At 39.5% G+C, this 17,675-nt stretch overlaps 1 protein-coding gene across 10 annotated transcripts in view; it reads right to left on the bottom strand.

The window, feature by feature from the left end:
• The window catches only part of lrp1bb (low density lipoprotein receptor-related protein 1Bb), a 308,080-nt gene that overhangs the window by 181,232 nt on the left and 109,173 nt on the right, over positions 1 to 17,675 (bottom strand). For all 10 annotated transcript variants that reach the window (XR_007931607.1, XM_051905644.1, XM_051905648.1 and 7 more), the window contains one exon: positions 10,422 to 10,559. Coding sequence is in view for 9 of the 10 variants with exons in the window: in XM_051905644.1 (XP_051761604.1) it covers positions 10,422 to 10,559 (138 nt within the window). In the remaining variant the exon portion in view is untranslated. The remainder of the gene's footprint in view (positions 1 to 10,421; positions 10,560 to 17,675) is intronic.

A 17,675-nucleotide genomic window follows, 5' to 3' on the forward strand; every position in this document is an offset into this window, starting at 1 on the left:
ACGCATCTTCAAAGAGATTGACAACCCAAAAATCCATTCCTTTAAAAACAGAAGTAAACACCAGAGTCTGGATTCACAAAAAATAAGTTTGTAAATATCATCCTTGTAATTCTTGAAAATTTCTTAAGAACTTCACAAATATGTTTTTAAGAACATCTTATTTCTTAAGAAGTTATCTGATGGCAGTTTTTAATAAAGACCTGCTTATCAAATCAATGAAAAATATCTCAAGGGCCATCTTTTTGCATGGCCTGCAGATTACCATAATAATCATAATAAGCATGCACACTATTTTTGTTGCAACTGACTGCACAGTGCTCTTATGTGTGATAATGCTGCCGAAAATTATAAAAGCTAAATTATTAAATTAAAAACTAGGTCCCTGTTAGAGTAATTTTTGTACAGTTGCCACTGAATTTTGAATTCAGCAAAAAGTTACATCATGCGTAATTATGATCGATCATTGTTTATATTAGGGATGCACCGATACCAGTATCGGTATCGGCCCGATACCAAGCTCATGTACTTGTACTCGTACTTGTAAAAATACCCCCAATACCAAAGACCGATACCTCACGTGACAGATATATCCGCACAGAGACACCGACGGCATCAGCAGAAACAATGTCAGCCTCAGGGGTGTGGAAATACTTCAAAATTAATGATGACAACCCACACATTGCGAACTGCATGCTTTCAATCACAATTCGTTATCGATTAGTGAAAGCGGGATAGGTGAATGAGACAGACCAGAAGAGCTCCCTCTCACGTGCGTGATCCCAGTTTTTTTGAGACAGTGCGCAATCAGTTCTCCTCGCGCCTGAATGGTCAAATGCACACAAAGTTGTCAAAATGTCCATCTTGTGGATTATCTCACGTAAATACAGTCGGTTATGGCTTAAGTGGACGTAAACATTTGGGTGAAAACAGGATATGTGTCAGTATCCATGGATTCGGTCTTAAAGGGACCATAGCCTATATTTTTCATTAATGTTAATAAAACAACAAAATATGTTAAATAAATGTATACATGGTAAATAAACCTACTGTATCTGAAAAACAAGTTTATTTAATTTGTATCCCTTTAGTATTTGTTGTATTGTTTGTAATTTGTTTGTAAATTTCTTTTTATATAACAACAATTATATATATTGGTAATTATACCCTTTGAAGTTTATTGGACACTGTGAAATTTTTGTTCTTTAAGTTTGTGAAAAGCATATAAAAATTATTACTTTTTTTCATTAGAGTTAAGGTTATCGGTTATTTACAATATTTTTTTTCTGGAATTCAAACCCTTCTTAAGGAATTCAAACCTTTTTTTGTCTTCAGAAGAAAAAAGTATCTTAAGAAAAAAGATAGGAACATTCTTAAGAAATGTTTTTTGGAATACAAATTAATCTTGACTTTATAAATAGTGGCTAATAAGAATGTTTTGTGAATTTGATGCCAGAAGGGAAACATCTTTTTTTTTTTTTTTTCTCCATGGCAAAGCTCTTATGTTTCTTGTGACAGGTTGCCGCTTCCCCTCCAATCGTTGTCGTTCGGCCCACGTGAAGGCTCACCACAGGAGGGGCGTGATAACAGAATGCCGCTGGCAGCGCCTGACGAGGCGCACTTGACGCTTATTGTGCCCTGTCACCGCTGCCATAAATCCAGCATCAAGTCTCTCCTGTGCTGATCCAGCCTCCCCTTGTGCATTACAAACTGTCCTCGAGGTCAAGGTATGCTGCCACATGACAGGCCACCAGAAAGCCATCGACTCCCTGCCCTAGCCATGCGGGAACAGTCCCCTTTTAAGGTATCCTTCTTTTAAAATTCCTACAGAAAAATGTCAAGGACAGATACTAACTTTAGAGGCCTTAAACATCCTGGCTCACTTGTTGCCCTAGGCGACAACTTTCTGTGACTTTCTGAAATGGAATAAAACAATAAACTATCAAATAAAAAGCAAACAAGTGTCTTAAAGGGAAAATTCAGCCATCATTTACTCACTCTCATGTCATTCCAACCCTGTATGACTTAATTTCTTCTGTGGAACATAAAAGATGGCATTTTGAAGAAAGTTTTAACTGTTTTTGGCATTTTGAAGAAAGTTTTAACTGTTTTTGGCATTTTGAAGAAAGTTTTAACTGTTTTTACTTACAGTAAGAGTCAAAGGGGTCCAAAACAACATTGGACATCACTGAATATTACTGTATATGGACAAAAAACAGTGTGTGTGTGTGTGTGTGTGTGTGTGTGTGTGTGTGTGTGTGTGTGTGTGTTTAATATCTTTAGTTTCTCACAGAAGTAAAAAGTCATACAGGTTTGGAACGTAGCTTGTCAAGCTACAGTTTCAGAGTAGCTTCCCCAACACTGGTCCTGGACACGTAATTTACGTACAGTAGTTGTAATTCATAGGCGGGGATTATGCTAATTGTGAATGATTGCCTATTTATGAATTATTGGAATTCATTAACATACGTCTAACTATCAAATCTGATGTTTACGAAGCATTTGGGAATCCAGAGTTGAGTTTTCAGGAAAGTCCATTTTACATGCAAATTACTCAGAATTTAATCATATATTTACAAAAGTTTCATGAATGAGGCCCAATATTGTTATACTCATATTAACCCACCTAATATGAATGCTAGTAGCACTTCATTTGGTAGACTATTCCATTTTTTTTTTTTTTTTTTTAATTGATTAAGAGTGAAAGTATTTAATAAAGACATATATTTCAAATAAATGCTGTTCTTTTGAACGTTCTATTCATCAAAGAATCCTGAAAAAAGGGCACTTTGTTTGATACAACATTGACACATTTGTAAGTGTTTTTTGGATAGAGGAAAGAGGGTTGAACCCCCATTAACGCCCCAACATACTGATTCAGGGCTTATGCATTGCCCACTAGATCACATCTCTAGCTAATTCGTTTCAATAGGAGGCTCAACATAACATGGAGTACATTAAACAGAACATGGAGTGAATTAAACCAGTGCTGAATGAATGTGGAACTATGTGTCGGCACAAAATTCATAAAACTTACAAAATTCTTCTACTGAAGTGATGCACACATATGGCCTGAAACTACTTAGTACTCCACCCACACAAACATGAACATGAGTGAAAAGAAAGAGCAGAAGAAGTCTGTAATTTTACTTCCCCATATGGATTAATTACAGGCCAGCTCTGGAGACCTTCATGGCCTTTGCTTCTTCAAGGTCTGTCTTAATCCAATCCTTTGCCTGTTTTTCAGGGCCCCCTAATTAATCTGGGACCAAATTAAGATGCTGATCTTTGCACAAGCCATGGTCATTGGAGAAGCAATAGTGTTTAATAAGCATGCCATAGGTCTGCCTCTCTGAGAGGAATTCGATTTGTTAAAAATGGTACTCTCTTGACAAATTAAAGTTCATTCAGCATGTATCCAAATCCATATATTTCCGACGTTGAAGTAAATGCTGTATTTATCAAGAGCTGTTGTTTATGGAAAGTGCACAAATCTTGCAGATAATTTCATTACACATTATTACAAATGTGATATAGGCCAAACAAAATAAAGATGGAATAAATATTGTTTAAAAGACATTTTACAGTAACATTATAATATTTAATTGCAGTAACAAGGTTTTTAAAAGATTCTTATATTCACAAAGGCTGCATTAATTTGATCAAAAATACAGCATTTTGAAATATTAAAATTTTTAACAATATTTTAAATAGCTGATTGATTGATTGATTGATTGATTGATTGATTGATTAATTGATTGGCTGATTTTATTAATTTATTTATTGGAAGAATGACTATTCTCACAGTGAATATCAAGCTGTAAATATACTCACAGTTACTTAAATCTTAATCCTAAGTGCAATAAGCATTGGGAATTATACTCTGTATTCAATCATGTGATGGAAATTCCCATAAATATGCAAGACAAAAGCATCAGTGTAAATCATTTACCATCTCAATACATTTTTAAACCCCCCTTCCTGCAAAGAAAAAGTAACGCTGTAATTGGATTTGATATCACCAGATTGTAATGAGTTCTTTCAAAACATTACACGAGGTAATTATTTGACAGATGATTCAGACGATACAGTATAAACAGAAGCACATCAAATACTGATGCAAAAAGACTCCCATTTTTAAAAGTCAAAAAAGAAAGTGGGTAAAGCTAGAAGAAGCAAATCAGACAGTCGCAGTCAAGTTCAACTTGTAAAATGTTTGCTGTGGACTGGATTCCGGCTCTATCATTATGGAATATCTATAAGAACACACAACCTTCAGTTTAAAACACCACAAAAGTCATGCATAAAAACCATAAGCATATTAAACAACTCATGCCATGATTATCACCAAACAAACTGTTCCTACTCCTCCAGATAATCCTATTAGTGAAAATAATCTGACTATGAGACTAAACATGAAGCAAAGGATCCTGGATTAGAAAGCATTGGTTTCAGGGTTAATCCTCCAGAGTTAGCCTATGCATTTATGAGCTCAGACGGGTCAAAAAAAGTCAACAGCGATTGCTTGTTATTGCACAAATTTAACCCTGCATTATGGTTTAGGACTATCCCCAAAGGAAGCATAGTCAACTGCACATTAAGCGCTACACTGCCATTATACTATTCAAATGAGGTACTTGACTTTCACATTTATGGTACCCTGATAATGAAAGGTGCGTGACCCACTGAGACTAACAATATGAGCCATCCTTTAACAACAGTGAACGGCCACAAACTGTACAGCATCACTGAACATCATCAGTTTCATCAGAAAATGACCAGCAGCTAGCGAGGGGAAGCTTAATGCGTTCTGGATGATATTCCAAATCATTACACAAAACAAATTCAATAAATATGCTAATAGCTTATGTGTAGGTGAATGCACTCCACTTTTCTTTAAACCGAAGAGAAAACAGGAAACGGCTTGCACTGGATATTTATATTTGTACCGTTGTTACCGCTATCATTCTGACCCTGGGGGATACTGTTTGTTTGTTTATATGAATTGTTGAAAATTAAAAGTTAATCAAGTGAAATAATTGAATGCTGTTGAGAGGCAAAGTGAGGAGGGGAAGGTACATCTGTGACATGGTTTTTCATTACTTCGCAAAAGCAGAGTTATCTATTAACAATGTCGTTCCCCAAATCTGTACAACTATGGGAATGACTGTTAATGATGTGAACATTTATGCATTTACTTTCCACAATGTTTTTGTTAATTAATAGAGTTATGATGGGTAACATCGATACTTGTATAACTATAAATAGAATTCATACATACACTACCATTCAAATGATGGGGGTCAGTAAGATAAAAACAAAAATTCTTTTATTTAGCATTGTCAATGATGCATTCAATTAATTGAAAAGCGACAGTTGTTTTTTATAATGTTACAAACGTTTTCTATTTTAAGTGAATGCTTCTAAACTTTCTATTCATCAAATAATCCTGAAAAAAAATGTATCATGATTTTTTTTAAATATTGATAATAATAAGAAATGTTACTTGAGCGTCAAATCAGCATATTAGAATGATTTCTGAAGGATCATGTGACACTGAAGACTGGAATAATGATGCTGAAAATGCAGCTTCACAGGAAAAAAGTATATTTTACAATAAAAAAATGAACTGTACCAATTTTACAAAATATTACAGTTTGTACTTTATTTTTTATCAAATAAATGCAGTCTTAGTGAGCATAAGAGACTTCTTTCTAAAACATCAAAAAATCTCAAAAGATCTCAATGGATCAAACGGTAGATCAAAACTGTACAATAGGGATGGTAAGATTCACTGATTCGCATCGGTGCATCGGTATAAAAGTTAACGATGCGATGCATCGATTTAAAATAGTGTGTTCTAACATAACTGCATCGGTAAAAAATATATCAATATATAATTATCAGTAGGATATTATATCAGTTGTATTATTTAGAAAGTGACCAATAATTTGTGACAATATTTTTAAATATAGATTGATTTCTTCTCTCTAAACTGTTTTCCAAGCGTGTTCTCTTATCACCACCGTGACTACTGCTACGTGAATATGACATATCACAACACTACGGAGACTGAGGCATGTCAAGAGTCATAGAATATAGATTAACATGCCACTACAAAGGCCTGTTTTTGAAAAGGCCATGCCTTAGAAGCCAGAAGCCATTAAGTTAATTTATGATTTGCTGTCTATCTGAACCAAAGAAATAAAAGCAAAATATCTGCACCCATATTAAGGGCCCTATGATTTCCGCGATGTAGAAAACACGGACGGAATCGCAGAATCCATTCATAAAAACGGAGTTTACTGTATGACGCAGAATGTCATGGAATTTGTCGAATTTTGGATGAATAAATCAAAAGTAGGGGGGTACACTTACATCAAATTGCGATATGGACTAGTGTCTGTGAATATTAAACCGCAAGAAGACAAATTGAATCCTGCAAGTTCTGCGTGTCTCTGGCGCAGACACACAAATATGTTTACTACACATACTGAAGCATGCGTGACGCTTGCGGTGTTTTTTCCAGCATCTGCCATCTTACTATATGACGACATGGACATAAACTTCATCTCCAGAGCTGCTCTGAGAGTGAATTTGTGAGCATTTTACCGTTTAATTTGAGAAAAAACTATTGTCATATCGTATACACACAGAAACTTCAAGATCACAGCAACCTATCAATATAAAAGTTTGGTGTAACTTGTAACAGAAATATAGCCATATTACTATAGTAGTACCATGTACTATGTAGTCTACTATTGTATTACTATTGTACAGTATAATATATTTCTTAATGACAATGTAATACTACTAGTAGTATAATAATTAAGACATTAGTTTTGAAGAAATAATCACACAATTTTACAGTAACAGTAAACTTTGTTTGCAAAAAAATGAAAGGGTTTATTTAAATTTAATTTGATTCAAAGTTGTATGCCTTCAATTGATTACCAGAAAAAAATAAAATACATAGCACAGAATTTCTGAAAATCATAGGGCCCTATTATTGTAAATGATTTAATAAAGTTGCTTTTTATTATTTCAATTAATTAGACATGTTTTTGATTAAACTGGAATCCAGAAAAATTAAAACAGAAAACAGAATTTGGTAAAAAAATAAAAATAAAACAGAGTATTTCAAGTATTTCATAGAGCCCTACATATTGAATTGCATACTGTAGCATCATATTTTTTTCATTGCATCGTATCGCATTGTGTTGAATCGAATCGAAATCAGATCGCATCGTATCGTAATTGGGGTGAATCATATCGCATCGCATAGGTAGCTGCTTCATATGTATCTTTAATGTATCATATTGTTGGCTATGCATCGAGATGTGTATCGCATTATGGAGATACACATCCCTACTGTACAACAGTTAGCAGGCAGTTTTAATGTACAACACATGGAGAATTATTCCTGTAATCACATTTCAGGGCTGTGAAGAGACTTCCTCTGTACTGCAAGAGACTTTGTCTAAGCTTTCTTCTTCTTTTTTATTTTCTACTTCTGTAATTACTTTAATTGGTATGTAATTGCTTTTGAGAAAAGGAATCATGAGCTGCTTTTTAATGACTGAACATAATACAAGCACGTAACTATAGCACAATCAATGAAATTACCTAAGGGTGTTCATTTGTTACTGCATTTCAGCATAAAGGCAATGCAAATGAAATTCGTTCTGATATTAGCTTGCTTTCAAAACTAACCTGTTTGAAATCATTCACTAGCCGGGGGAGGGGGAAAGGGGGAGGGGACCTCATTGTCATTCCTATGAAAATAATAACAAAATATCAGTATCTTGTGCTGTGTTAATCAAATCTGAAGAAGAAGAAAACTAATACACAATTATACCTCTTGACTAGCCCTTATAAATCTATAAACAATCCATAAATAAGTTTTCAAATTGATTTCAGGCTATAATTGGCTGCTTCTGGGCTAATAATGTCGAGCTGCACAGTAAGCATTTTGATAGACAAAAAAGTATTAGACAGTCCATTTGTGAGACTTTATGCACATAACCACACGTCACTATGACCAAATGCTGTTGCCACAGAGAGCTTTTCTTGTCACTTGTATGCTCACAGCTTGTGAGGAACTTCTGAAAATTCCTAAGAGCTCCTAAATTCAAATGTGCCTCTCATATCTTTACCTGTCAAGTATCAGTGCTGGCTGAGAGAAGCGAGATTTTGCACATTGAAAAAGAGGCAGCCAGGTGGTGGGAAAAAAAAGAAAGAAAGAAAAAAAAAAAAAGGTTTTCATGCCATCTCTGAAAATCTCCACTTCACTGAAGGACAATCATTAAAATAAAGAATTGCCGAAGTATGTGAAGGTGAAATAGAATGCTGTCTTTGTCTTCCATATGGGCACAGTTTTGTGTAATGCCCTCCTGGGATTCATTATGTATATTCATTACTAGAGGGGGAGGGAAAGTTTCAGCAGAGACCCAGCTGCCATGCTCCAACTTCTCCGAGGTGACCTCATTTCGTCCCATCTGCAGGTGTATGGGTGGAAACACATGCCGAATGTCCTGGCCTGAACTCCTCAGTGGCCAGTGCTTACTCATTCAATTAGACCCTTTGATGAAGTATACCATGTTGCTTACTTCAGCAGACGGTTAAATCACCAACAAAAACACGTCTGCTTGTGTCTAGACTTTCCACTTCTGTCTACCTGTAAATCTGTCTTACGTATCATTACTAACAGCTGTATGCAGTTTAAAAGCTAATGTAACTTTCCATGCATACAAGCTGCAAAAACATCAATTTAAAGGTGAAAAACTAACAGAAGAATGAAGACGTTTGAAAAAAGGGAGCATTTGCAGTATGACTGCAGCGAAGTAAATGGCAACAAAGAAGTCTGCAAACTGAGCAAGAGTGGAACGGAAAAAGGATTTATTGCCCCAAGCACTCGTTGCTTAATTAGCTGTATCTAAAAACAAACAAATGGAGGAGGAGAACAATGAACATAATGTCTCTTAATGCTTCCTAACACCCAAGGATAACTTTCTGTGATACATCACTTCAGGCTCTGAGCACCTCTCTCTTTATCTGCAATACGTCAAGTCAAAACCTTAATCTTTCTGCCCACTGAACTAGACCAATCTCTTTCCTTGTGCTCGAAGGTGATTGGTTCTTCTGTCAGGGAAAGGTGTTTTGAGGTTAGCCCTTCCTTCAGGGCAGATAAAACTGAAAAGTAAGGTCTGGCTCATAAGTGAAGTGCTAATATGGTCAAGAAGGGTAATACTACTACAAACACAAAACTAAATATCGTTTTATATACCAATGTAGACAATACAAAAAACCGACTCCTTTCCACTGTTTCTATGATAGTAAATATAATGTAAAGTGAATTTACAGTGAGATTCCTAGTGAAAAAATGCTTCTGTTTAGCATTTTTTATCAAATTTATAAAATCTAGAAATAATGAATCTTAAATATTTACTCCTTTTACAATTAATTTTCAGTTTATTTTAAGAAATAATACAAGAAAAACAAAACAAAACACACAACACACAACACAAAACACAACATAATACAAAACACAAAACAATACAATACAATACAATACAAAACAACAAAACACAATACAATACGAAACAAAAAACAAAACAAAACAAAAACAAAAAACAAAAAACAAAACACAAAATACAAAACAAAACAAAAAACACAAAAATACTGGTCTTTTAAGTTTATTTTAAATGTGTCATATTTATTATAAATAAATAAGTACATAAAGAAATTATGTAAAAAAAATAAGTATGCAAGTGAGTAAACAAATAAACCAACCTTTGGATCTCACTGCGTAATGAAACCTAACAGCATGTACAGTCACATTTCTCCGGCAATAAAAAAGTATTTATTTTTTTTCCACCAGTCTCTAGACTGAATAACATGTTGCTTCTCTGCAGGAAACCCCTGCAATCCAACTGACATTATAATCTTGTGTGGTTTATATGGGTCAATGGCCTGTTTTCAGTCAGGCTCTGGATCAAAGGGCAGGATCAGCTGCTCCTGGCACTGCCCAGCTGGGGGCCACACTCTTCCAGTTCACCAAAGGTCACACTCTTGGCCAGCCCAAGGTGCATCGCCTCTACTAACGGGCATCCACCCAATGCCAACTGCTGAGTCGGTATTGTTATATCACAGAGTCCAGGTGGCTCCACCTGCTTGTTATTGTGGCTTGGATGATTGTGAACAAGAGTAGATTGTGTCCAACATTACACCTGCTGCGTCATTCACCTGTTCTCCTTCCACTAGTGTAAAGCCAATTTATGTAAAGATATGCGGCATTAGGCTGTCAATATTAAGGCTGATGGTGTCCAAACTGTGGGTTTATTGATATTGACAGATCACAGTACAGTACCTGCATAGCTAATATCTAGCACAGACATCATAATGGGCTACTCTAGGGTACTCACCTCTACAGTGGACTCCTTCATCAAAACCGTCCTCACAGTCTTTCGCCCCATTACAGAGCTTGTTGAAGTGAATGCACTTTCTCGTCCCGATACACTGTATGTGATTTAGGGGACATCTGACTATCACCTCCACCGTACCTAAAGAACAGGAGAGAATGATGGTTTACATACACGTCTGGTATAATTTTGTAAAAGCATATCATCTGCACAATTTTACTCTATTGTCAGTAATTACTTTAATAACTACTAAGACAGTTTCATGCTAATCTACAGAGTTCAGACAAATGTCACTTGTTTCAATTTGCTAAGCTTTGAGGGATGCAAATGAAAATGGGAAACAATCCAGTTGATTGAATTTAGCTTAAAATGCACTGCGAGTGATTTAATTTTGTGGCAAAAAATTTCCTTCAGCACCATTTCCTGTCTGTTGTTCTTTAAGAGAAAAGGCTAATAGAATGGGTACAGGTTTCTCATTTACAATTCGTCCTTTCTCTTACCTATCCTAATGAATATGAATTTAATTAGCAGGATAAAGCCAATACATCTCGTACTTTAAAAGTAAAGTTCTGCAATGCAATGAGGTTGCAGAACCAGTTTAATCAAACAGGCAGATGTTTCAAAGGAGAAATTTCCAAATAAATAAAGTGTCAGTATGTTTTTTTAAAGAAATGATATATTTAATACATATTTATAGAAATTATTACTAATTATTACTTTTACTTTTATTCTGCAAGAACACATTCAAGTTGATTAAAAGTGACAGTAAAGACATTTGTAATGTTACAAAAGAATTATTTTTCAAATAAATGTTTTTTTTTTTTTTTAATTTCTAAATAAATGGATTTCTTTTCATCAATGAATTCTGAAAAAAAATTATCACGGTTATTAAAAAACATTAAGCAACACAGCCACTCACAACACTGATGATAATAATATGAAATGTTCAGATTTATCATCACAGGAATAAATTACATTTTCAAGTTAAATAAAAGCAGAAAACAGCTATTTTAAATTATAATATTATTCACAGTTTATTACTGTTTTGATCAAATAAATGCAGCTCACACATACACACGCACACGCACGTGTTTGTTTTTGTGAATTGTGGGGACATTCCATAGGCGTAATGGTTTTAATACTGTACAAACCGTATTTTCTATTGCCCTACACTAACCCTACCCCTAAACCTACCCATCATAGGAAACTGTGCACATTTTTACTTTCTCAAAAAAACTCATTCTGTATGATTTAGAAGCCTTTTGAAAAATGGTCACCCTCTCCTTGTAATCCCTACAGTATGTCATACCCATGTCATTACACAAATTTGTGTCCTGATATGTCATAAAAACACACACACGCACACACACACGCACGCACGCACGCACACACACAGCAATGCTAATAAGGCTAATAATTTGTAGACATTTATTGTCTATTCAAAATGCACTAAATCTACCAAAACACTTATGTCTCAAATCAACTCATTCTTCCAGAACTCTAGCAAAGTTTTTCACCCAGCAAACACACTTTGTCAGTCATAAAACACTGACCTAAAAAACACTAACATCAGGTAGCATTATACAATGTTTTCTTTTGTAAAATTTCTTAACAAAACACTCTCTATTATTTATAATTCACTACAGTTTGTTACATGAACCATGTTTACATAACAGTACAAAATGATTCCAAAGCTTTTCCCTTTAAATGGATGATAATGAAATTGAAAGACTAAAGCTTGTGTAGGTGTTCAGCTTCATCTAATTGCTTTGATAGTATTTGATTTTTTAGATTCAGAATATATTTCATTACAATATTACTGTAGAAATGCAGCATATTTCTGTCTTTTTCAGTTTTGTATTTGAACTTAAGTTTTGAAAACAGTATGTAAGCATGTGCAAATTGACCTGTAGGTACACTGAGTGTTGGTGTTTGTTGTGTCGAAGTGAAAACATAATTAAAGTAATTTGAAAGTCACTGAATGCATTTTGTGCCAAAGCAATGATAAATGATCCACAGTTTAGCCCACACAGATTTCTGTTGTGCTCACTGTGTGAAGAGTTTTGAAAAAGTGATTCTGGGTCCTAAATGGGTCCTAGTGATTGTAAAAAACTGTAAAATGAATATGTAGACATAAGCATGCAAAAACACTGCAGAAACAACATTATTCAGGAATTTACAAAGATAGAACTCCAGATAAACAATGAAGTTCACTAAAACATGTTGCATACAGTAAATAATAGCATTGCTGTAAATAGCCTTTTTCTCCAACAGTCTGTAAATGCAACCACAAATGCAAATGTGTATACTTGAAGGCATTACTCTGTACTGTAAACAGACGCTTGCATGTAGGCTACGCTGCTAAGCTATTCTGAATCACTGTGAGTGTGTATGTGAGTGTGTGCATGTGTGTGTGTGTGTGTGTGTGTGTGTGTGTGTGAGAGAGAAAGAGAGAGAGAGAGAGAGAGAGAGAGAGAGAGAGAGAGAGAGAGACGGAGCCAAAGCCTCAGAGATATCTATTGACACGGTTGCACCAAGCAGCTGTTTAAAGATTCATGAGGCACATAGGTGACCCTCATCTGCTTGAGCAGCCACAAGAACACATAAAACACGTCTAAGTGAAACATCGACTTCCATCTCGCACACTGTGAATATGTCACATTGCACCTTAACTACATTGGTATCAATTACCATAACTGCAACACAGCCACTTAGCGTGAGATTTATAGCTCGTGTGACAGGACCTCTTACAAATCTCCGGAGTCCCAGTTTCCTCCGAGCTCTGATCCTACACCACTGAAAACATCCTCCGGAAGAGTCGGGGTTATTCATCGGCTTTCATTTAGACTTCATAAGATAAAATGACGCCATAATTAAGGGGGTCGTTTAATGGGGGACTGTCATACTTTAACATATAATAAGCGTATGATTTATTCGCCAATGCACACTTCTGCTTTCCAATAACAATAATTCTCCTCACAAAAGCATCTCATTGTTCCCACAGACGTTTTCTTTTTTCTCAGTCATGGAAATGTGCCGAAACATTTTTTTAGACCACCTCTTTCTGAGCCCCAAGGATATTCTAAATTAAGGAAAGTCAAATGTAAGTGACCTCAACTTTGCACACTCATATTTCAAACGTGAGTACAAAAGGCAGGCTAATCAACCTCACAACCTCGTGGCTTTTCTTCAGAGAGCTGGAGGAGAAGATACAAGACAGGCTTTTCAATTAAAACGTCATTTGTTTCAAACCACGGCCTCTCTACATTCATACACGACTCAGCAGATTTAACAGTGTCAGAGGGAATTTTGATCCCAAATATGTTGATTAATATCCGTGCTAATTTTCAATTAAAATTGTACAGATATACTGACAAACATCTCTCTAATTATGCATTCATGAGGAGCTTTTCCATTATTCATAAGCAAATACAGCAGGAAAACAATTGAGGAGGCCCATGTCACATGCATTGCTCTGTTAACGCAGTTGAGTGAGGGGCTGTGACAAACTGTGATTATCCTAATAAAACTGCATTGTCAAATACAGAATCATTCCACTCACAAACTGATTGGGGACTAATCTAATCAGATGAGAGGGAGAGATGAATATTCAGGAGTTTCAGATGCACCATGCCGGATAACACAGATGGCGTCTGTGCAGTTGAAGGATGATAGGAAATTATTTCTCTTCACCCTGTACTGAATTAGAAGCCAGATAGCACTCGTGGCGAAACATCCTCAATCATGAGAAAACTCATGAAAGTGGAGGCGGAAAACACATGCTTATGATACTGGCATGTAGGAGAACTGTTAAAAAAAAAAAAAAAAAAAAAAACACTGGAGATGAGTAAGGAAGAAATAATTGACGACAGGCCATTGAATTATTAAAAAAAAAAGAATGGTTTATTTTCAAATATTTCAACAGACCAGAGTCAATTATTCCGCTTATACTATGGTTACCACACCTCAAGACATTGTTCAGATGTTGTATTTCAAGATGTTTGTCAGGTTTTTGTCCCTAAAAAATGGTCTTGAGTGTATGACAATTTCTTGCGCATATCATCCCATGCCTCCGTTGCTAATTCCAAAATGTCATTTTAGAGCTAGTAACGAAGGCTTGAGCCATTGATAGCAGACTAATGCAGTTATCAATGCAGTTATTAGAAAGAGAGACAGAGATTAAGCATGTGGTAATAAAAGAGTCTGTGCGTCTCTCAACAGAGTTCGGCAGCAGTGTCACTACTAATAGCGAAACGTCTCGGTTACGTATGTAACCCTCGTTCCCTGAAGGAGGGAACGGAGACGTACGTCAGTAGTGACTGACGAATTGGGATATCGCTAGAGAGCCCTATCAGCTTCGAGTGAACTACAACAGGCCAAAGAAGTTGGCGTGCGATATTTGCATAATGCGCACCGCCCCCGCCAGGTGGTATAAATAGGGGAGCAGATGCAATCGCACTCTGTTTTTCGCTGAGGAGACAACCTAGTCTGCACTACAGCGAGGGTACAGCAACTGTGGCGACGGGACGTACGTCTCCGTTCCCTCCTTCAGGGAACGAGGGTTACATACGTAACCGAGACGTTCCCTTTCAGTCGGTCACGTTCGACGTACGTCAGTAGTGACCGACGAATTGGGATCCCAAATAAAGCGCCACAGTATGAACCCCTTCCAGTGCCCAGCGCAAGCTCTAGCCACCCGGCGCACCAGTGGGACGGGGAAGGGGGCGAGCTTACGCCGAGAGAGTCTACTGCTGTTCCGATATACCCACTAAGTAAACTAGACTACACTGGGGAAGCGAACCCGTAGGGGACGCTGCGGAGACCACTACCCACCTGTAGGGGAGGAATTTACGTGGAGAGTACACATATGGACTGGCCGTGGGCAGTACGCATATGGAGTCCCTGGGATGGCTCCACCTGGGTAGGGGGGAGACTCATCTGACAGGTGACAGCAGAGCTGGCTCTGCTAGGGAAAGACACGGGCTCGCCGTAGGGAGTTGACCGTGGACAAATACACACATGGGACCGCTCACGTGGAGGGGTCACGACATGTGGAACCCAGCCAAACGTCAACGTCGGTGACGGAGGTTTGGCCTGGCATCAGACACTCCGCAATGTCCGAGCCGAAGGGGGAGGCGGAGGAACTCGACAGGGTTCGCCAAGCGGGGAACTCGACTGGAGTAAAAAGGATGCACGTATCCGGCCCAGGGGGCGGGAGTGGCATTGCAAGCCGACACTAGAACGGGCTCTTCGCGTCTACCGGCTGGTGGAAGCGAGTACACGGGAAGATACCGGTTCTACACGAAGGCTATAGAATCTAGCGAACGTGTTAGGTGTCGCCCAGCCCGCAGCTCTACAGATATCTGTCAGCGAGGAGCCGTGCGCCAGCGCCCAGGAAGAGGCCACTCCTCTGGTGTAGTGGGCTCTCAACCTGAGCGGGCAAGGCACGCCCTGGGACTCATACGCCAGGGCGATGGCGTCCACTATCCAGTGGGCCATCCTCTGCTTGGAGACAGCCTTTCCCTTCTGCTGGCCTCCGTAACAGACAAAGAGCTGATCTGAGGTCCTAAAGCTTCGCGTTCTGTCCACGTACAGGCGCAGAGCGTGGACGGGAGAGAGCAAAGCTAGGGCTGGGTCTGCCTCCTCCGAAGGCAGCGCTTGCAGGTTCACTACCTGATCTCGAAAGGGAGTGGTAGGAACCTTGGGCACATATCCAGGCCGGGGTCTCAGGATAACGTGAGAGTCACCGGGCCCGAATTCCAGGCACGATTCGTCAACCGAAAATGCGTGCAGGTCCCCTACCCTCTTGAGCGAGGCCAATGCAACCAGGAGGACGGTCTTTAGGACAGTACTTTTAACTCGACTGATTGCAAAGGCTCGAAGGGACGACCCCGGAGAGATGTAAGAACCAGGGTCAGATCCCAAGAGGGTACAGAGGGGGGCCAGGGAGGATTAGTCTCCCCGCCCCCCTCAAGAACCTGACGATCAGATCGTGGCTCCCTAGCGATTTACCATCAACTGCATAGTGATGTGCGGCGACAGCGGCAACATACACCTTGAGGGTGGAGGGAGACAGCCTTCGCTCCAGGCCCTCTTGCAGAAAGGAAAGCACGGTTCTGACCGAACATGATCGGGGGTCCTCTCGCTCTGGTTGAGAGGAACACCATTCGACGAATAGGTTCCACTTCAGCGCATAGAGGTTCCTCGTAGAAGGAGCTCTAGCGGAAGTGATGGTGTCTGCGACCGCTTGCGGGAGATCACTCAGAACCTCCGCGTCCCGTCCAGGGACCACACATGGAGTTTCCACAGGTGGGGACGCGGGTGCCAGAGGGTGCCCCGTCTCTGAGTCAGGAGGTCCTTCCTCAGAGGAATGGGCCAGGGAGGTGCTGTCGCGAGGAGCATAAGGTCCGAGAACCAGGTCCGAGTGGGCCAGTATGGAGCCACTAACAAGACCTGCTCCTCGTCCTCCCTGACTTTGCACAGGAGCTGTGCGAGAAGGCTCACTGGGGGAAACGCATATTTGCGTAGGCCCCGGGGCCAGCTGATTGCCAGGGCATCCATGCCGAGCGTGCCGCCGGTCAGGGAATAGAACTGGCAGTGGGCAGTCTCCGGGAGGCGAACAGATCTATCTGTGCCTCGCCAAAGCGCTGCCAGATCAGCTGGACCACCTGGGGATGGAGTCGCCATTCGCCCGGAAGGGGAGGCTGCCGTGAGAGCTCGTCGGCTGCACGGTTGAGCACGCCTGGGGCGTGAATGGCACGAAGCGACCTCAGATGCTTCTGACTCCATAGCAAGAGATGGCGGGCGAGTTGCGACATACGGCGGGAGCGTAGACCACCCTGATGGTTGATGTACGCAACGGCCGCAGTGTTGTCCGAGCGGACCAGTACGTGCTTGTCTGTCAACAGCTCCTGGAAGCGGCCCAGTGCAAGACGTACTGCTAGCAACTCGAGGCAATTGATATGCCAATGCAGTTGGGGCCCCGTCCACAGACCCGATGCTGCATGCCCGTTGTACGTGGCCCCCCACACCGTGGCAGAGGCATCTGTGTGGACCACAGCATGCCTGGACACTTGTTCGAGGGGAACTCCAGCCCGCAGGAACGAAGAGTCTGACCACTTGGTGAGGGTGCGACGGCAGTTCGGTGTCACGGGGACACGGAACGTACCGCGCTGCCACGCCCATCTCGGGACCCGGCCGCGGAGCCAGTGTTGAAGCGGCCTCATATGAAGCAATCCGAGCGGCATGACTGCGGCT

This window comes from Ctenopharyngodon idella, chromosome 9, assembly GCF_019924925.1.
Source record: "Ctenopharyngodon idella isolate HZGC_01 chromosome 9, HZGC01, whole genome shotgun sequence".
NCBI classification, from domain to species: domain Eukaryota; kingdom Metazoa; phylum Chordata; class Actinopteri; order Cypriniformes; family Xenocyprididae; genus Ctenopharyngodon; species Ctenopharyngodon idella.